The sequence below is a fragment of the Ailuropoda melanoleuca genome, chromosome 6, assembly GCF_002007445.2.
Source record: "Ailuropoda melanoleuca isolate Jingjing chromosome 6, ASM200744v2, whole genome shotgun sequence".
NCBI lineage: Eukaryota > Metazoa > Chordata > Mammalia > Carnivora > Ursidae > Ailuropoda > Ailuropoda melanoleuca.
The window spans coordinates 113671152-113689566 of NC_048223.1; the positions used below are offsets into that span (position 1 = coordinate 113671152).

The following is an 18415-nucleotide window of genomic DNA, read 5'->3' on the forward strand; positions in this document are numbered from 1 at the left end:
AACACTGGGTGTCACCTGCTATGTATTCCTGAGTGCCGAAGCCCCCAGTTAATCTCTGCACGAAACTCCTAGTCTTCATGCCTTGTGTGTTCCCCGAGACCTGCTGTACAGGGCAGCTCAACATTGTGAAAGGGCACGTATGCATAGAGTTAGCAAGAATTGGGGCTGCAAAGAGGAAGAAGGTAAGTCCTTGGAAGCAAGGGGCTCACAAACTCTTTGGGATGATGGTTCTTCACAATGCCTTATTTTTTAAATGTTCACAAAGGAGGGCTTGCTGTGAATGACAGGAGTAGCTGCCCAGCTTCTCTTTGTGTAAAAAGCCTCCACCCTTTCCACTCTCTAGCCTGAGCCACCTGCTAGGTCTGATAGGCATCTGGGGCAGACTGTACTTTGATGTGAAGGAGTTTGAAGCAACTGGTATCTCCACCAGTATTTATAGTTTTAGCCTTTTACTTCTTAACCATGGAACGAAAATGTGGAATGTCCCCTCCATTTAAAGCCATCAAACTGCCAGGAACATCCAGAATTGGAGCTTGACTTGTCTAAGGTAAACCTGATTAGGTAAAAGTATGCTGGTAAATGTTAGCAACCAATCACAACAGGTGGGGAAAAGGGCTGTCTGCTGGGAAATTTCCACTTTGGGCAGGACTTGGTCTGCCCTTCTCAAACCTCTGGTGTGTCACAGGCCACACCACATGTGGTTAGACACTTAAAATAAGGCTAGTCCAAACTGGGATGTGCTATACATGTAAAATATAGGATTCTGAAGACTTTGTATAAAATACCTATTTTACGTTGGTTACACAAGATATTTGGGATCTTCAATAGTTCACCTGTTCCTTTTTACTTCTTAAATGTGGCTACTGGAACATTTAAAATGACCTATTTGGCTTGCATTATATTTCACTGAGACCATGCCTGTTCAGATGTAGAAAACCCTCTCCTTCCACCAAGCATTTAGACCTGCTAAGTTCCCTGCATGGGTGCTCCCCCATTGCTTATGCTGCTGCGTTTTTACAATAGGGTGCTCAGTGTTACTGGAAGGAATTAGATGAAAAGTCCTTTTCTCCCCCACTTCTGTGAAGTTTGCAACATGTATGTACCACAGGTCACTTTCGCTGGAAGCTTAATGTTGGGAGTGTTGGAAACCAACTGAGAAAGTGAAATGTTTTTAGAATTTTTTTTAAAGATAGTATTTGAGAGCAAGAGCACAAGCGGGAGGAGAGGGAAAAGCAGGCTCTCTGCTGAGCAGGGAGCCAGATGTAGGGCTCCATCCCAGGACCTTGGGATCATGACCTGAGCCAAAGGCAGACGCGTAACCAACTGAGCCACCCAGGTGCCCCTAGAATTTTTTTAAAAAGGAAAAGTTTAAAAAAATTTATTAGTCTATGGGACTGACATTTACAAGAATAATGGGGGGAGGGGTATGGAAAGAGGAAACAGGCTGATATTCCTGGAGGGCAGTTTGACAATACACATGAAAAGCCTTAAATTGCATACATCCTATAGTCCAGAAACTTACGTTTTTGCAGTTTACTCCAAGTAAGTAATTGGACAGAAACAGGAATATCTAATTATGTGATTAAAAGTTAATGTCTAACAATAGGTTAAATACATTAGGACGTTAAGTAGTGGCTAAAAGCATAGATGTTCAAGAAGAGAAATAGAAGAGCTGGTTATGTTGCAGTATGTATGGTCTGAACTGAAAATGTAAATTTTTATGTAAATTTACTGGGAGAACATGCACCCAATAACAGTGATTATCTCTCGGCGGTGGAATAGGTGTGGTTCTGCAAGTTCCTTACTGGCATTTTTTTTTTTTTTTGCAATGAGCACACGTGCAAGGACACTTTACTGATGAAGTGTGAAAACTATAGATTATGCAGGAATAGCCAACATTTATTTAGCACTTTATATAGGCATTGTGCCATTTTGCTTGCTGGCGTCTGATTTTTAAAAATCCAGCACCTGTTGACTTAATCGAGGACGCCCTCCCACCTGCAATAATTGCACAGGCAGGTAAACGGCATTTGCCATGACAAACAGAAGCGGTGCCAAAGTCAACATTTTCGCCTGGGTCTGAGCAATGAAGCCTGCGGAGTCCACAGTGGGTGGCACGGTATTCCCCGCTCCACTCCTCAGAGACCGGGAGACCCGCGCAGAAGTAAGTACTTTTATTTGCCCACCGGGGCAACGCGGTGTTAAAACGCGAGAAAGGATGCGGGCCTAGTTCCCAGAAGCGCCTGATGCACCTCCCACGGCCCTCGCCGCCTCCCTTCGGTGAAAGCTACAGGTGTCCCACGTGGCTCCCACCCCGGGCGCCCCTCCTGCGGGCCTGCAGCGCCCCCTGGCCCGAGCCGAGCCCGAGGGCCAGCACAGCGCCCTCGGCGCCCGCGTCCCGCCCGCCGTGCGCTCCCAGCCGCGCTCGTCCCGGTGAGTCAGACCTGGAGCCATCTCTGCGCTCCCCGGGCCCCCCCAGCGGCCTCGGCAGGGGCTCCGATTACTCGTTTGCGCTCCGGGAGTGGGGATGCTCGGCCCTCAGCCGTCCCTCCCAGTAGCGCGTACCTCCTGCGGCCCCGCGTGGACTCGGCGGCGGGGCGGCGTTGCGGGCTTTGTTAGGCTTTGTTTGCGCCGCACCTGAGCTCGGCTGCGAGGCCCGAGCGCTTCTCGGGGAAGCCGGAGTCCCGGGGAAGAGCGCATCTGGCGCACGCCTCCTCCGGGCTCGCCACCAAACGCCCGGGGAGAGCCGGCCGGGGTCTTGGGACGGGGTGTGCGGCGGGCCCAGGAGCGTCCTCTCCCTTGTCCCCGGCACGGGGTCGCAAAGCCAAAGGGCGCGGAGCACAGGTAAGGGAACGGGGCTCGGTGGCTGTGGGTGGAAGAGGGAACCACGTTTTAAACCTGCCCTGCTTGGCACAGTCGCGGTCTCTTAACCTGGAAGCTGCTGAAGGGGACTCGCCTTTTTAATAAATGTTTTGGCAACATGCCCCAACCCCCCCCCCGCCTTTTTCAGGGCATATGCTGGTGTTAAGGTGACTCCTGCCCAATTTTCTCAGCAGTGGCGTGCCCCCAGAGGAGCCTCTGCAAGCAGAGCCCTAGAAGGACCCATTGCCCAGAGACTTGCTCCTGGGCGGTGGTAAGTCTAGGGGGATTTGTACTCGTGGTGATTTCGCATACTGGGATCCCCCACCCCACCTGCTTCCTGCGTTTCTCCTTCTGAGGGGCTGTGCACTTGGCCACTGGCTGGGAGAGTAAACGGAAGGGGTCTCAGAAACGCACCTTTGAAACTTGCCAGGTGGCATCGAATTAAAAACATGGTGGGCACCCAGGCAGAAAAGGGAGGAGGCACCCTCCCGCCCCTGTGAATTCCGTGGCTCTCCAGCCAGGAGGGGCCTTTCAGTGGGGACACCTGCGGTGTGTTTGGTGTCTTGGAACTGAATAATCAGAACCTGTGCGACTTTCATATTATGAGGTTCTTTAACCCCCCCCACCTTTAACTGTTTTATAATTTCAGATGTAAAAATTCAAGGTCTATTTGGCTTCTGTTGTGACATTATATTAGGATAGGTGCGTTTGTTGAGGAGAGAGTCGGAAAAGAGAAGGAACAAGTCGGAAATGTCTGAGGTACCACTACACTGGGCAAAGCCACAGGAGTGAATTGGTGGATGCTGTGGGCTTCAGCAGCCTGCAGCCGTTCTCTTCTTGTCGCTGATGGGGGTACAAGGCTCCACGGGCTGTTCTTCACCTAGGATATAGCCCTTACTCTTCCTTTGTAGCAGTCCTGCCCAGAACTTTCTCTTGCTGGTGTAAGAATTTTCCAGAAGAGGTCCCCAGACAAATCCTGGGGAAGAGACAGGGGGATTCCTTCCTTCATCACACCTGACCGTTGGACTGAAAAGCATCAGTGACATATTTTCCTTTAAATCTAGTTTTTGGTCTACCATCCAGAGCGTGGAGTAACTGTTTCCTTCCCCTCAATAGGCTCTGGTCCTCTGAAATGAATCATAGATGCCCATGTTTTTACAGAAGAGGAAACAGACCTAGAGAGGGCAGAAGATGCCCCAAGAGTGAATGAGAGAGCCCCCGGGAACCCGGACTCCTAGGTTTTTAATGAGCTGTATAAATGGCACAGTCATTAATTGGCAAGTGATGAAATTAGGGATAAATTGGTGAAAATACAAGAGCCTTTTGTTACTGATGCTCCCATATTGTGTGTATCTTACAGAATATTTTCACTGTATCCCCGATACCTGCCAGGGTGCTGGGCACAGGGCAGATTTACTAGTTTCTGTTGAATAAATGAAAGTTCATGTAATTATCTCATTGGAAGGGTCAGCAACACTGTGAGGTGTTTTAGAGCAGTGGTCCTCAAACTTCTGTACGTCTGCTCTTCACAGAACAGTTTTTAAAAAGTTCTCATCAGGAGGAGTGTAACAAAATTTTTAATTTTTATCCCAACTTTTAATTTTAACAAGAATTTTTTTTGTAACTAAAACAGATCCCTCCCATCATCCCCAAGGCTAGTGGGGGGCTCTTGGGGGTGCTGCACAAGGAGGGGGGTGTCTAACCCACCCCTGCTTCAGCATCACCCCAGGCCTGCTCCCTGGGACAGCTGAACGCACTTGAAGTCCCGTTCTTTAGCTTACCCTTCATCTTGTAAACAGCTCCAGACCTCTTTCTTTCCCACCCGCAGAATTACCTGCTGGCCTGTCCTCAATATGATTGCTCTCCTGGATCTCTCCCCTCCTTTCCTGATCCCGAGTCCCTTCTCTTCAACTGGGTTTTCCTGCTCTGCATTTAGGAAGCTTTGCCCTCACCCAGGGCACTTTTGTATTGTGGTCTCATGTGATCCTGGCATCAACCTTTTCAGGTAAATACAATGGGTGATGTCACCACCATTTTTGAGGGAAGGAAATTGAAAGACTGAAGTGAAGGAATATACGGAGAGGCTCGTGGTTGGGCTTCCCAACGTCCAGGTGCTCTTTGCCGTCCTTCTGTGCCCTTCATGGCCAAGCTGTCCATGTCAGAAGACCCGGGCTTGATTCCATGCTTGTGGTTCACCAGCTCTTTGACCTTGGGTCCCAACTTCTACAAGGCCATTTTCTCATGTATAAAAATAGAAATGATCGTATCTGCTCTATGGGGTTATGGGTGTTAAATGAAATTAACTTACTAAATGTAAAGATAATTCTTTAATATTCTGCGTTCAGAAAGTGACCATTAGGGAGCGCCTGGGTGGCACAGCGGTTACACGTCTGCCTTCGGCTCAGGGCGTGATCCCGGTGTTATGGGATTGAGCCCCACATCAGGCTTCTCCACTATGAGCCTGCTTCTTCCTCTCCCACTCCCCCTGCTTGTGTTCCCTCTCTCGCTGGCTGTCTCTATCTCTGTTGAATAAATAAATAAAATCTTTAAAAAAAAAAAAGTGACCATTAGGAGGGATGTTCACATACTATTTCACTGGTCCTTACAATGCTGCCTGAGTTCCTGAGTCTGTGAAACTGAGATTCACCCCAGGTGCTAGATGAATGACGCTGAGACAGGGAAGCTGTTGCTTGCAGAGTCACCCAGGTGGTCAGAAGCAGAACTAGTCCAGAATTCTGTTTCTGGACTTCCGGTCCTGTGTGCATTCTCTTATACTTCTGAGTCCCAGAGTCCAGGGAACTTGGGTCCTGTACAATTTAAATAAGGGATTTTCAGATATCAAAACAAACATCAAAATCCCTCTTGGCTTAAGATGTCTCTTACCAGGTGTGGCAAGAGTGGGAAGCCCTGAGATTCATGCCCGTCTGACCGGGGAATCCGTATAGCGCATTGTTCATCCCTTGGTGCTGACTTCTGGTTCTTAGACTGTTGGGTTACTAACAATCTGTGGTTCTTTTAGAGGGAGCATGACTCCCTGAGTGGCTTTTAAAACACCCTCCCTGCCCTATCAAACTAGAAATGTGTGGTCCACTTCCCTGGCCTGAACCAAGTGTTTTGCCCCAAGGCCAAGGAAGGTGAGTGAAAGACAGCAAGGGCTTCCTGACTCCTCCACGCTTTTACCTCCGATTTTAAAGTCTTCCTGTTCAGGTGTTGCCTGTTCTTGTAAAGGGCTCAGATATCCATCCTGCCCATTGAGAGGATGCCAAGGGCTAATCTAATTAATATTTGGGGTTGGCATTGCATTTCCTAAGGAGGCAGAAGGGGATTCCTTTTTCACTTTGAACTTATTCCTGATCCTAAAGGAGAAGACAGGCATTGTCCTGCAAAACTGCCTTCCGCCCTTGCCAGCCTGGCCCTTCTTTATCCAAAGTAGCCTTGTTGTGGCCTTCGTTTCTTCCTGTGTCATGGCAAGTGCAATCCCTGTGTTCTGCGGAGCCCTGCAACCAGCCTCACTCACCTGTTGTTCCCCGTGCGGCGGGTGCTGTGTGGCACAAGAAGATGGGGGGGGGGTGGTGAAGAGCAGTTGAGCCCTTGTGTTGAGAGCCCCAGGAGCCAGGAATAATGTGGGATTAGCATGGGTAATGGAAGAGAAAGGAACAAATGATAAGTGAGGGGTTTGGAATGGAAAAGGCTTGACAAGGCTTACCTGGGAACCAATGATCTGGTTCTGCCCCAGGATGCAGACCACTCCTGACTACTTTGCACAAGAATGCAGAGAGTTCTGGAAATCTGCTCACGTTATGTGCTGAGTGTGGGAGTTTGCTGGCAGGTATTAGCTTGTGGAAAACCGCCAAAGGGTGGATTCAGGAGGCAGGTTTTTAATTATGCTTCTGTTCCTCTACCTTAATCCCCCCAAATCGGGGAGGGGGGTGGGTTGAACAGACCCCTGGGAGGCTAGAGGGAGTCCGATCCGCCGATTAGCTGTGTAACCTGGGGCAAAACAACTTTCCTGTGCCTCCATTTACTCATCTGTAAAATGGGGCTAACACACTCGCTGGCCGGCTGCAAGGGAGGGAGAAGGTACGGAAGTACAGAACCTGGCGCCAGGCACATGGTCTATTTACTGCTCACCGGATGGTGGTAGCTGTTGGATTTTTTACCATGCAGTTCATCTTTTAAAAAAAATTTTTTTTTTAGATTCAGGGTTGTATTTAGAATGTGGAATTAGCATTGCAAGCAGGTTTTGGTATGGGGGTGGGGGGAGACTGAGATAATGGTGGGAACAGACAGCAAAGAGCGCTATTAATACTTCCCAGCACCGAAGTAGCATTCATTTCCTTTATCTTGGCATAAAAAAGAATGCAGGGAGTGTAGTGAGCGCAAAGATTCGTCTGGAAGTCGGCATGATGGTGCTTAGTTTATCCAGCAAGCTCACATCTCACCTACTGTGTGCCGGACAAGCACAGGCAGCTGGGGCCCCAGCAGACACTAAGACTCAGTCCCTGAGGCTTTCGCCACCTGGCAGGCGAGATAAAGACATCAGCAGGCAGTTTCAGCATGGGCTGTGTGACAAGACGGGCCATGCTGTGGGCACAGGGGAGGGAAGTGCTCCTGAGGTCCCAGACCCAGCACCATCTGGCCTACACACGTACCAGGAGGCATTCGACTTCTTGCATTGATTTGCAGATTGCCAACATAAATTTTGTTTTAATGAGCAGAAACTTAGAAGACTCTGGAAAACATTCACCTGGGCATGCAGAGGCACATAAGAGAGCGAGATGAAGTTGCTTTGGTTTGTCTCATAGCAGAGGGAGGGGACCGCATGTTTCCTGAGTGCCTTACTATGTGGCAGGAACCTGCTGTACTTCCTTCTGTGTCCTCACGGCAGCCTGGGGAGGCCGCTAGAATCCTGCTTTTATTAAAAAAAAAAAAATTGATAAGCCTCAGAGTCCAGCATGTGCCCAGGGTCAGAGGTTGTGACCCCAAAAATCATCCTGAGCCCAACTAAGGACTAGACAGCATTGCACTGCCCCTTGTCCCCATGCCTTGCCCCTGCCTGGCTCCCAGGTGGCAGGTGGGAACTTGGCCATCTGTTGTACAGAGTGAGAGGAAAGAAAAGGTGTCTTTGGGAGGAAAGGAAGGTCTGTCTTGTTGCCATGTGCTGGGCTGGAAGCTAACAGGAGCGGTGTCGGCCCCACCGTCCTGTATCTTCTCTGTCCTTCTTCCTCTCTGCAAAAGCTCCTGACTTTCTCGCTCTTGTAATATTCACTCTCCACTTATATTAGGTGAAGATGTGAGCCTCACAGTCATTTGAGACACAGAGCCTCTCAGCTGGTTGGGACATTTGATTTACTTTGTTTCACAAATGTTTGAAATCCAAGGACCTGAATATATGGTAGAGTCAGGTCTGACCATCATAGGTCCACAGTGGATATGTTTAAAACCGGAAGACACCTTAGCCACATCCGGTCCTGCCTCCTTGTTTTGTAAATGAGGAGCCGAGGCATCGAATGAGAAGTTGGGCTCCTGGACTCGGTGCGGGGCAGGTGCAGCCGCCCCTCCTAGTCATCTGCTGTATGCCAGCTCAGCTTGGATGGAGTTCTGAGCGGTGGCTCAAGGTCCCTGAGCTGACCTCAGCTCCAGCAGCAGCACGGTCAGAGGCAAACATGCTGGACTAGGAGCCAGGGACCGGAGCTGTGTGACCGTCCGGGTCCCCGTGCACACTGACGCTGCTGCGCCTCTGTGACCCCTTCCATCATCTCTGAAGTGTATTCGGCTCATCCACTCTGAGTTTCCCCTCTTGTGATCCCCTTGTTCCCCAGAGCCTGAGGGGTAAGTGCTGTCCCCGCTGTTGGTTCAATTTCCTGCAATTCCAAGCATGGTCTAGCAGTAGCACCTGATAGGAACATGAGTTGGGTCATTTTAAACCTTCCTGCAAAGGAATCAGCATTTCTTGGAGCACTCCAGATTTCCAAGGCAGCCCTTGCTCCCAGCCTGCTCAGAACCCTCTGAATGAGGAGTCAAGTTCTTCTGTTTTGTTGTGGCCGCTGGGAGGCGTGTTTTTAGTGTCCCAGCAGAGATGGTGGAGTGTGTCTGACAACAGAATTCATTTTAGCGCAGGGTACGTGAAAGGCCCTTTGGTGAGCAGCTGAGCGTGAGCAGGAAAATCCTCGCCCGCGTTTTGGAGAAGTAACGTAGGCCAGTGGAGACATGGGTGTCCAAAGACCCAAGATACATAAACGAAAACTTGGCCCTCCTGCCTCGTCTTCCTCATTCTTAGATGCAGGAGGGCGGTGTTTACTTAAGAGGTTACGGGGCCTTTCTGATTTGGGTGCATCGGGGGGAAGTGAGTTTCTCTGTCCCAGGTTGTGCACCCCTGGGTACCCCACGCTATGACCGACCACCTCGCCCTCTGCTCTCTTCTCTGGAACCTGGAGGGACCCCCCAGTGGTTCCCTTTCCATAACCCTGCCTGGCATTTGCTCTTTGAAATTGTCTCCCGCGTGAGTGTGAACATTATGTGTTTCGCGGAAGGAAACTTCACTAAGACCTACCTGTGGCTGTCTTTTTTTTTTTTTTAATGGGCAAATTTAATGTGGAGGGTAAGACCTTGAATAAGTACTGGATCCCAAAAGTCAAAAAATAGAATGTCTAGAACCCATTGTTCAGGTATTTTTAGATTTCTCCCTGCTAAATTGTACTGGGGGGAAGAATCTATAAATTTCATTCTGTGTGATCCCTTTCAATTCTTTTTTTTTTTTTTTAAGATTTTATTTATTTATTTGACAGAGATAGAGACAGCCAGTGAGAGAGGGAACACAAGCAGGGGGAGTGGGAGAGAAAGAAATAGGCTCATAGCGGAGGAGCCTGATGTGGGGCTTGATCCCATAACGCCGGGATCACGCCCTGAGCCGAAGGCAGATGCCTAACCGCTGTGCCACCCAGGCGCCCCGATCCCTTTCAATTCTTATTACTACTCACGAGTACACTTGCTAAAGTTTAAGACCGTCTGAATTGTACATCCTATCTTTGTGGTTGAAAAGATAATGATTCATTTCAGCTAAAGCTAGAAAGATATCTCATGTATGTGCTCCTATAGAATCAATGTTATGGTCTATGGTTCTTATTAAAAGCTCTTACTTTCCACCCTTATCTCCCTCAAAAATTGTTATCAGGCCCCATGGAACTGAATATTACCTATACTATAAACATGATTAGGCAATAATAATTCAGGAAAAAAAGCTTTTGTTGCTTCCTCAGCCACATTTCTTTTTATAAATAATTGAGAAATTGTAGGCTTCAAGACCTTGCTGCAAGGTTTCAGAAAATGAGGGCGTTGGAAATCAAATCCTCAATCTCTGTGATTCTAACTCATAAGAAATGGAGGTATTGAGAGGGAGGGGCTTTACTCAAGGTGGTGGGGCCTGGCCAAGCTGGGACCCAGGACTCTTACTTAACCTTGGGCAGAGCCTACCTTCCCGCGGTCAGTGAAGGAGCTGTGGGGAGTAGGGGGAGGGTGTCTGGGAAAGATGTTAGACCGTCCTTTGAAAGCAAAGTCATTGGAGCAAAGTCCCCCATGACTTTTAGGGAGTTTGGGGCTCTCCCTGGCTAATATGGTTATTGTGACAAGGAGGGGCCTCTAGGGTCATCTTTGTGCCTGCAAAAAGGTCAAGTAGTTGTCCTCTTGTTTGGGGGTGACTTGGGGGTGCACAGAGTTAATTGCTGATCCTTTTTTTTTTCCTGTCTTGCCCTATAGTTATATCAACATGCCCTCTTTCCTATTGCTGGAAGTCCTCTTCATTTTCCTGTTTTCTGGAGGTAAGCTTTTTTGGTCAGGGTAAGGTGTTAAGAGGTTTAGTTTGTTTCACATCCTGTTGATTTTAACTTCTAGAGGTCTCTCAAATACATCTGCAACTCTCTACTCCATGGCCACCTGCCTAGTGTGAGCCCCATCATCTCGTGCTTGGACAATTGCAGTAGTCTCCTGATTGGTCTCCATGGGTCCACCTGTTTCCGCTCTAGCCCATTGTCCACAGAATAGTCATTTCAAAATGCAAATCTGTGACACTGGGTGGTTCAGTTGGTTAGGCGTCAGACTCTTGATTTTGGCTCAGGTCATCTCAGGGTCATGAGATCGAGCCCCACATTGGGCTCCACACTCAGTGGGGAGTCTGCTGGAGATTCTCTCTCTCCCTCTCCTTCTGCCTCCCCCCCCGCACCCCCACACTCTCTCTAAAATAAAAAATCTTTAAAAAAAACAATAATGCAAATCTGATCATGCCTGGACCCCTCTCCACCCCTACCCCCTGCCTAAATTTTTTTTTAATTTATTTGAGAGAGAGTGCACACACATGCAAGAACAGCAGGGAGGCTCAGAGGGAGAGGGAGAAGCAGGCTCCCGCTGAGCAGGGAGCCCAACCTGGGGCTGGATCTCAGGACCTGAGATCATGACTGCAGCTGAAAGCAGATGCTTAACCAACTGAGCCACCCAGACGCCCCTTGCCTCACATTCTAAAATAACACCTCATTGCTCTTAAGAGACTTTGCTTGATCTGACCCCAGGCCACCTCAAGTGCCCCCTGGTACCCTCTCCCTTGGCACCACAGCCCACATTCCTTCCAATCCTGCCCAGCCCCCTGTTCCCTCCCTGCCTAGGGGTTCTCAGTTATGGCGACCCCTCTGCCTAGACCACCCCCTTACCCAACACTGCCACCCTGGTAAACTTCTACTCATCCCTCAGCACCCAGCACAGTTCGTCCAGGTCCCCCAGGTCAGGTCAGTTCCCTTAATATCTATAGCCCGGGGCACCTCTGCTATGTAGCACTTAACACAGATACGAGTTTACTTCTGTGTGAATTCTTAAAAACTTAGTGTCCATCTTCTGTACCAGATAGAAGCTCCAGGCGAAAGAGATACTACGTATTGTTTACTCACACTGTAGGGTCTCGGTGCCTAGCACTGGGCCCGGCCTGCTGAAGTGGATTTATGAATGAATAATGGAGCAAATCAGCTTTGTTTTTACCCCCCTCCCAAGCTCTAGCCTTGTTAACATGAGATGGTAGAAAGGCATCAGAATGTCTTGCGGGTTGCTGTCCTGTAAGTAAGAACAAGTGGACAGGGTGTCCCGCTGCCCGAGCCTAGCTCAGGATCCTCTTGTGGTCTCTGAGACTCTGCTGTGTTGAATCCTGGGGCCACCTGCCTGTTCCCTGGAGCCTGGGGAGATGAGAGAGGCAGGAAGGAGGTGGGTGGTTGCTCGGCCCACCTACCCCTCTCTCTAAGCCGTGTGTGTAGATGGTGTAACATAGTAGCTTCGTGGTCAGGGGACTGGGGAGCAATGAGATGTATTTGGGGACAAGGCCTGAATGAGGTCCCCGGACGTTCAGGCACAGCCCCGGTTCTGCTCTAGCTCATTGCACAACTTCGCCTTCTGTAGCCCTGTCCAGTTTACAGAGCACTTGACCTCACCGTCCCTGGGCTGGACAGATGAAACAGGGGAGGCCCGGTGAGGCCTGTGACTTGCCCAGGGTCACACAGCTGTTGGTAGCAGACCTGGGACAAATGTCACTCTCCTGACTTCTGGGCTGGCCTCACCACTCTGGGCTCTTCTGGGGGAGGAGAAGGTACCAGAATCATCTGACTAGGCTTCTGCTCTCTTATCTGTAAAGTGAAAAGGTTTGACTAGATTAGTGATTTCAATCCTGCCCACTCCTTAGCCCCACCCGTTCCTGCAGGACATTAAGGTTCTGGAGCCCTGGGTAGATGGCCTCCAGAGGCTGGGCTGCTTTGGTTAGAAGAGGAAACAACAACAGTCACACATTCATGGGCTCCCTGTTGCATGTTCTATGAGATGACTTCATAGGGGAGAAGTGGGGACGTCACCCAGGGCCCAGGGAGGGCTCATCTGAAGCCTGGCACCTGCCGTAACAGCTGAGCACATGGCACAGAAAGACACATTTGCTGGGTGACCTCTTTAGTGAGTGGTCTCAGGTCACAGAGCTCCTCCTCCTTCCCCTCAGGGGGAGGCTGCTGGCCTGTCTGGGGGGGGATCTGCTGGTAAGACTTGTAAAAAGGAACAGTGTTGTTCTGTTCTTTGTAGGGCCTTGGAGATTCCTTGGCTCCTGGGCCCTTTGCAATAATTCATGGACTTACTTGGGAAACTTCAGGGCGTACCTGCGGTGCACAGGGAGCTGGGCTAGGCTTTGCAGAGGATGGCTGGAAGTGTTCCTGCCCTTGGCAGCTCCCAGGGCAGCCGGGCCGAGGGGAGCAGCGGGGCATGATGGGAGGGGGGCAGCCGGGCCAAGGGGAGCAGCGGGGCATGATGGGAGGGGGGCAGCCGGGCTGCAGGGTCTTCTTGCTCTCTGAATGCAGTAAAGCAGAGAGCCTCTGTGTTCTGGAAGACCAATTTGCTGAATTATTGAGTGAATGCTCAGCTTTTGAAGCATTGCCCAGCCTCTGTCCCTACGTGCCATTTTTTTTATGCAAGTGGAAGGGTTTTTTTCCCCCGCAAATCCAGTCTGTGGTCTCTATGTGTAGTTTGTCTTGTTTCTGCCTCTGGTGGGAAAACCGCGGTGGCAGACTGTCCTAGACCTCGTGAACGGTGTGTGTCTGACAGCTCTTGTCTGTGGGGCTAATGGCTGGTTCGGCATTTTGGCCAAGAACCCTCCTCTGTGAGTTGAGATTGAGGGAAGGGCCTATCAGGTGAGCAGACACCATCCGCTCGAAGGTTAGGTGGGGAGAACCGGGAACTACTTTAGTTTGCACTGGGGAGTAGTGAGTGGAGAAGAGCCAGAGAGGATGGGGTTGGAGCGAGCCCATGGGGTGGCTGATTAAGGGGGGGGGGGCGTGTGTCACAAGCCAGATGCATCCCTACCCCAGACCCTGACTTTTACGTTTGGTTTCTCCCTCCTCATCACTTTCCTGGCAGTCATAGATCCCTTCGGGCCCAACATACCTGCGTGGTGTAATTCCTCACCCCCACGCCCTTCCCCCTTCCCCAGCAGCGCCCCCTGTTTGCATTCCTTCCTCTGCCCCTGGCCTGGCCTGCTCCCCTGCTCTGCCCACCTCACGTTACTTCCTCCGCGCTTACCCACCACGTGTGGGCATTTATAAACCTGCTGCGCGCGGACTTCGGCCGCTGGACGTCCGCCGAGTGCACTTGGCTTATCAGAACAGTGGCACCCTCGTGGCCTTCAGGACTTCTGTCACGGTTGGCTCATGTCCAGCAGTCCTGGCGCTTCCTTGGCATGTGACCCCTGCTCTCAGAGTTTTTCTTTTAAACGTACCATCATTACTATTTTACTGGACATCGTGTAAGAGAATGAAAGATAGATTCATGAACTTCCTACCCCAGAACTTCTGAGCCCCTGTTCGTATTAATTGCACCGAAGCAGTTTATCAGCGTTCGCTCGTAGCCCGTGTCTCTGGGTATTTGTTACCTCCGCCATTCCTCCATCACAAGTGACCCTGAAAGGGGAGTCCTGAGCTACCTTCTCTCTTCTCTAACATTGTTCTTCCTTCGAATCCCTTCCCAGCTGCGATACTACAGCGGCAAAGGCTGTAAGCTGCTTTATGACTCTTCGTGCATTTGGCCAAATTGTTTTCTAAAAGGGTTATACCAGTTTTCAGGACCACCATTGGGAAGGTTTTTCCCGATTTGATCTTTCCCCAATTCCATTTAAATGGAATGTAGACGCTGGTTATTTAAATTTTGCAGTTAAAAGGGTATCTCATCATTTGGGTTAAAAACATTTTGTCACCTATTCAAACATTTTCCCTTGTGCTTGTCTGTGAATTGTATATTTATACCCAAGGTTAATTTTCTTGGCAAGATGCTGCATCCCGGTGGGCCACCCAGTTATTATGCCTAACCAGGGGCAAAACTCATCAGAATCACAGGCTCTCTGTATCGCTCTCTACGTATATTTTTAATTTTTCGCTTCAAAATACCCACGTTTAAATACAAAGATACCTGATGGAAGTGAAGTAATTGGAGGCGTTTCTTTATGCCACCCATCTGGTGATTTTTGAGACACAACATCCTTAAATTCCTCCACATTCCAGTTTTCCCTTTTACTGCTTGTTGGTTCTGGCCACGTAATGGGGACTAAGACTCCTCCCCTCTCTGCTTTGTAATGACCACTTCTGGTGTCTTCTCTCCTAGTACACCTGTCTCATCCTCTTCAGGAAGTCCACGTAAGCAGGGAGACCGTTGGGAAGATTTCAGCTGCCAGCAAAAGTAAGCGCATGTGTTAGTCAACCTTCTCGACCCTTATGTTGACCTCTGCCTGACTCCAGAATGTTCCTGCCCCACTCCCATCTTCCTTTCACACTGTGGCCAGAGTCATTTCCCCCAAACAGGCCTGACCCAGGTCTCCATCCTGGGTGAAAACCTTTGGTAAATCTGTGTTGCTGAATTTCTTGGTCCTACTTGGGAGTCCTCAGCTATGTGACCGCCATCTTCCCAAGCAGCCTCATCTCCCGCCATGTTCCTTCCTCTTCTACCCTTTTCAGCATCCACTCGACCTGCTCAAGCCACAGCAGCCTGTTCCCAGAGACCCTGCGTGTCCCTTCCGTCCCTCTCTGGTGAACTGCGCCTCAGTCACTGCCTTCTGGGTGGTGCCTTCTTGCTGGTGCTTCTCTGCCTCCTGCTCTCCTACATCCTGACGGTGAGGTGGTGGGGTGTGGATTCTGAAGCTGGACAGCCTGAGTTTGCTGCCCAGCTCCACTGCTTACTGGTACTTTGGCCTTCGGGAGGTTACTGAATTGCCCTGTGTCCTTCTTTCCTCATGTCCCTACTGGGAATAAAAACCATTCATCTGTTTAGGAGCGGGATGGGGAGCTAAGGAGCTAATAGCTAAAGGTATACTCTAGGGTTTCTTTTTGAGGTGATAGAAAATATTCTAAATTTGACTATGGCAAGGATGGAATGTATCTGTGAATATACTAAAAGCCACTGAATTACATATTTTCCTTTATTATTTAAAAAAAATTTTTTTGAGAGAGAATGTGTGCATGAGTTGGGAGGGGCAGAGGGAGAGGGAGAGAGAGAATCCCAAGCAGGCTCCACGCTCAGTGCAGAGCCCAGCACAGGGCTCAGTCTCACAACCCTGAGACCGTGAGTGGAGCTGAAATCAAGATGCTTAACCATCTGAGCCACCCAGGTGCCCCCTGAATTACATACCTTAAATGGATGAATTCTTTGGTATGTGAATAGTAGCTCAATAAACCTGTTAAAAAATTTAAAAAATAGCAACCTATCTTTGGGTGGTTATAAGAATTCGCACATATAAATGTGTCGGAGGCAGTGCATGGCATGTAGGGAAGACACAGTCAGTGCTATCCGTGCTTGAACTCTGGGGTAATGCAGCCTCATGCCTCAGCATATCTGTCTGGATCCTGGACTAGATGGTGGCCCCCAAGAACTGAGACCAAGGCTCTTCAGTTTCCCTCACTGGCCTAGGAGCCCCTTCTCTCTTACGGCTCCATTGTTGAGTTAGACTCCTCCAGTGCTACGAAGTCTTCCACACAGGGGCCTGTTTGTGAGCTTGGGGTTATAGGGGGCGGGGAGGGTACTTCCTGCCGTGGAGGAGAGCTGCCTCTGGCTGGGACCGTCTCCTGTGTTATTTCTACCCGTGGGCTAAGAGAAGCTTGATCTACCCCAAAATTGTTTCTGCCTCCACTCTGCTTCAGGAGGGAGATGCTCTGGGGCCCAGAGGGCAGGGAAGCGGCTTGTCACCCACTGTGTTCCGCTCTCCCCCAGTGATCCAGTGCTTCGCTGCAGTGGATGTCCTGTTTCTGATCGACGGATCCCACAGTGTCGGGAAGGGGAGCTTTGAAAGGTCTAAGCACTTTGCCATCATGGTCTGTGACGCTCTGGACATCAACCCTGAGAGGGTGAGTGCACGTCTTATCATCTTTGTATTAGGACATCTTTGGTTGCAAGTGACAGAAATCCAGTTCTAAGCAGAAGAGGACATTTACAGGGCGCCTGGGTGGCCCAGTGGGTTGGGCATCCAACTCTTTTTTTTTTTTAAGATTTTATTTATTTATTTGACAGAGGCAGCGAAAGAGGGAACACAAGCAGAGGGAGTGGGAGAGGGAGAAGCAGGCTTCTTGCTGAGCAGGGAGCCCGATGTGGGACTCCATCCCAGAACTCCGGGATCATGATCTGAGCCGAAGGTAGACGCTTAGTGACTGAGCCACCCAGGCGCCCCTGGGCATCCGACTCTTGCTGTCCGCTTGGGTCATGGTGTCAGGGTCAGGGACTGAGCCTGTTCGGGGGGCTGGGGATTCTCCCTCTCCCTCTGCCCCTTCCCTGGCTCGTGTATGTCCACACTCTTTCTCTCTTTCTAAAATAAGTAAATAAATCTTATTAAAAAAAAAAAAAGACAAAGAAGAAGAAGACATTTACTAGCTTGAGGAATAGGAAGACCAAGGGGGTGGGTCCTGGTTCTAGGCATGGTAGGATCCAAGGGCTCATTCCATCTCTCTTTCTTCTCCATTTTGTGTTCCTTGGTTGGCTTCCTTCCCATGCAGGCTTTCCTTCCCTGGCACATTTGCCCTGCACTGCCCTTCAAGCTAGTGATCCCAGTAAAAAGAAAGCGGATTTCTCTCCTTGCACCTGCAGCAGAAGGTCCCAGGGAGGGCTGCCACGGGGCAGGCGTAGGTCACATGACAATCCCTTGAGCAATCCCAGTAGTCAGAGGGAAGGATGATCTGGCCACGTGTGAGTCATGGGCTGACCCACTTTCTTGGTTCCCCACCGGAAAGAGGAGTGTTTGTAGAACACTGGGAAAGGGAGAGCATACTGACAGAAACTCTGCCCCGGAAGACGGGAGTCTCAGTATGAAGTGCGGCTCCTCCCCCGGACGTTCACTTGAGAGGAGCTACCCCTGCTTGAGGAAGTCCAGCCAGTTTCTTCATTTCTTGTTCTTCCTGGCTCCGGAGAGCCGTTCTGAAATACCCCAGATTGTGCTAACTATGGCTCTTGCTGCTAAAGGGGCATCTTGGGACAGCCCGATAGAAAAATGGGCAATGAACACAGTTCCCAGAAATTGAAACACAAATGACCTTTCGACATATGACAAGATGCCCAGCCTCAGTCACTGCAACAGCACAGCTCCCACCGAGAAACCATTTTCCATTACTGGATTAACAAAAATCCAGTTGGGTGACCTGCCCCACTGGCAGATCTGTAGAAACGGGTACGCCCTGATGGTGGGAGGATAACCTGGTGCAACCTCTAGGAAGGGAATCTGGCAGCAGCTGTCAGAATCACAAAGGCCTGGGCCCCGTGACTCAAGAATTCCACCCCAAGGAATTTATTCAACACATGCTCCCACAGATACAAAATAACACACAGTTATTCCTTGCAGTGTTGTTTACGATCATAAAAGATTTCAGGTAATCCAAACGCCCGTTCACAGGGTAATTCACTATGGTGCATTCATAAGGGAAACACGGGGCAGCTGTAGAAAGTGAATGAGGAAGCTCTCTTAGATGGAGGGGGTGCCAACCCAGATGAGAATAAAAAGTAAGGTGCAAATGGTGTTTGT

The 18415-nt window shown here is 49.9% G+C and overlaps 1 protein-coding gene across 7 annotated transcripts in view; it reads left to right on the forward strand.

Moving 5' to 3' along the window:
* Positions 1-2066: 2066 nt before the first annotated feature.
* The window catches only part of VWA2 (von Willebrand factor A domain containing 2), a 46145-nt gene continuing 29796 nt past the window's right edge, over positions 2067-18415 (forward strand). For 3 of the 7 annotated variants that reach the window (XR_002143856.2, XM_002913564.4, XM_019805700.2), the window contains exons 1-4: positions 2444-2844; positions 10618-10679; positions 15022-15096; positions 16621-16754. Coding sequence is in view for 6 of the 7 variants with exons in the window: in XM_002913564.4 (XP_002913610.2) it covers positions 10628-10679; positions 15022-15096; positions 16621-16754 (261 nt within the window). In the remaining variant the exon portion in view is untranslated. The other 4 variants (XM_034663314.1, XM_019805694.2, XM_034663313.1 and 1 more) reach the window with 4 other exon arrangements.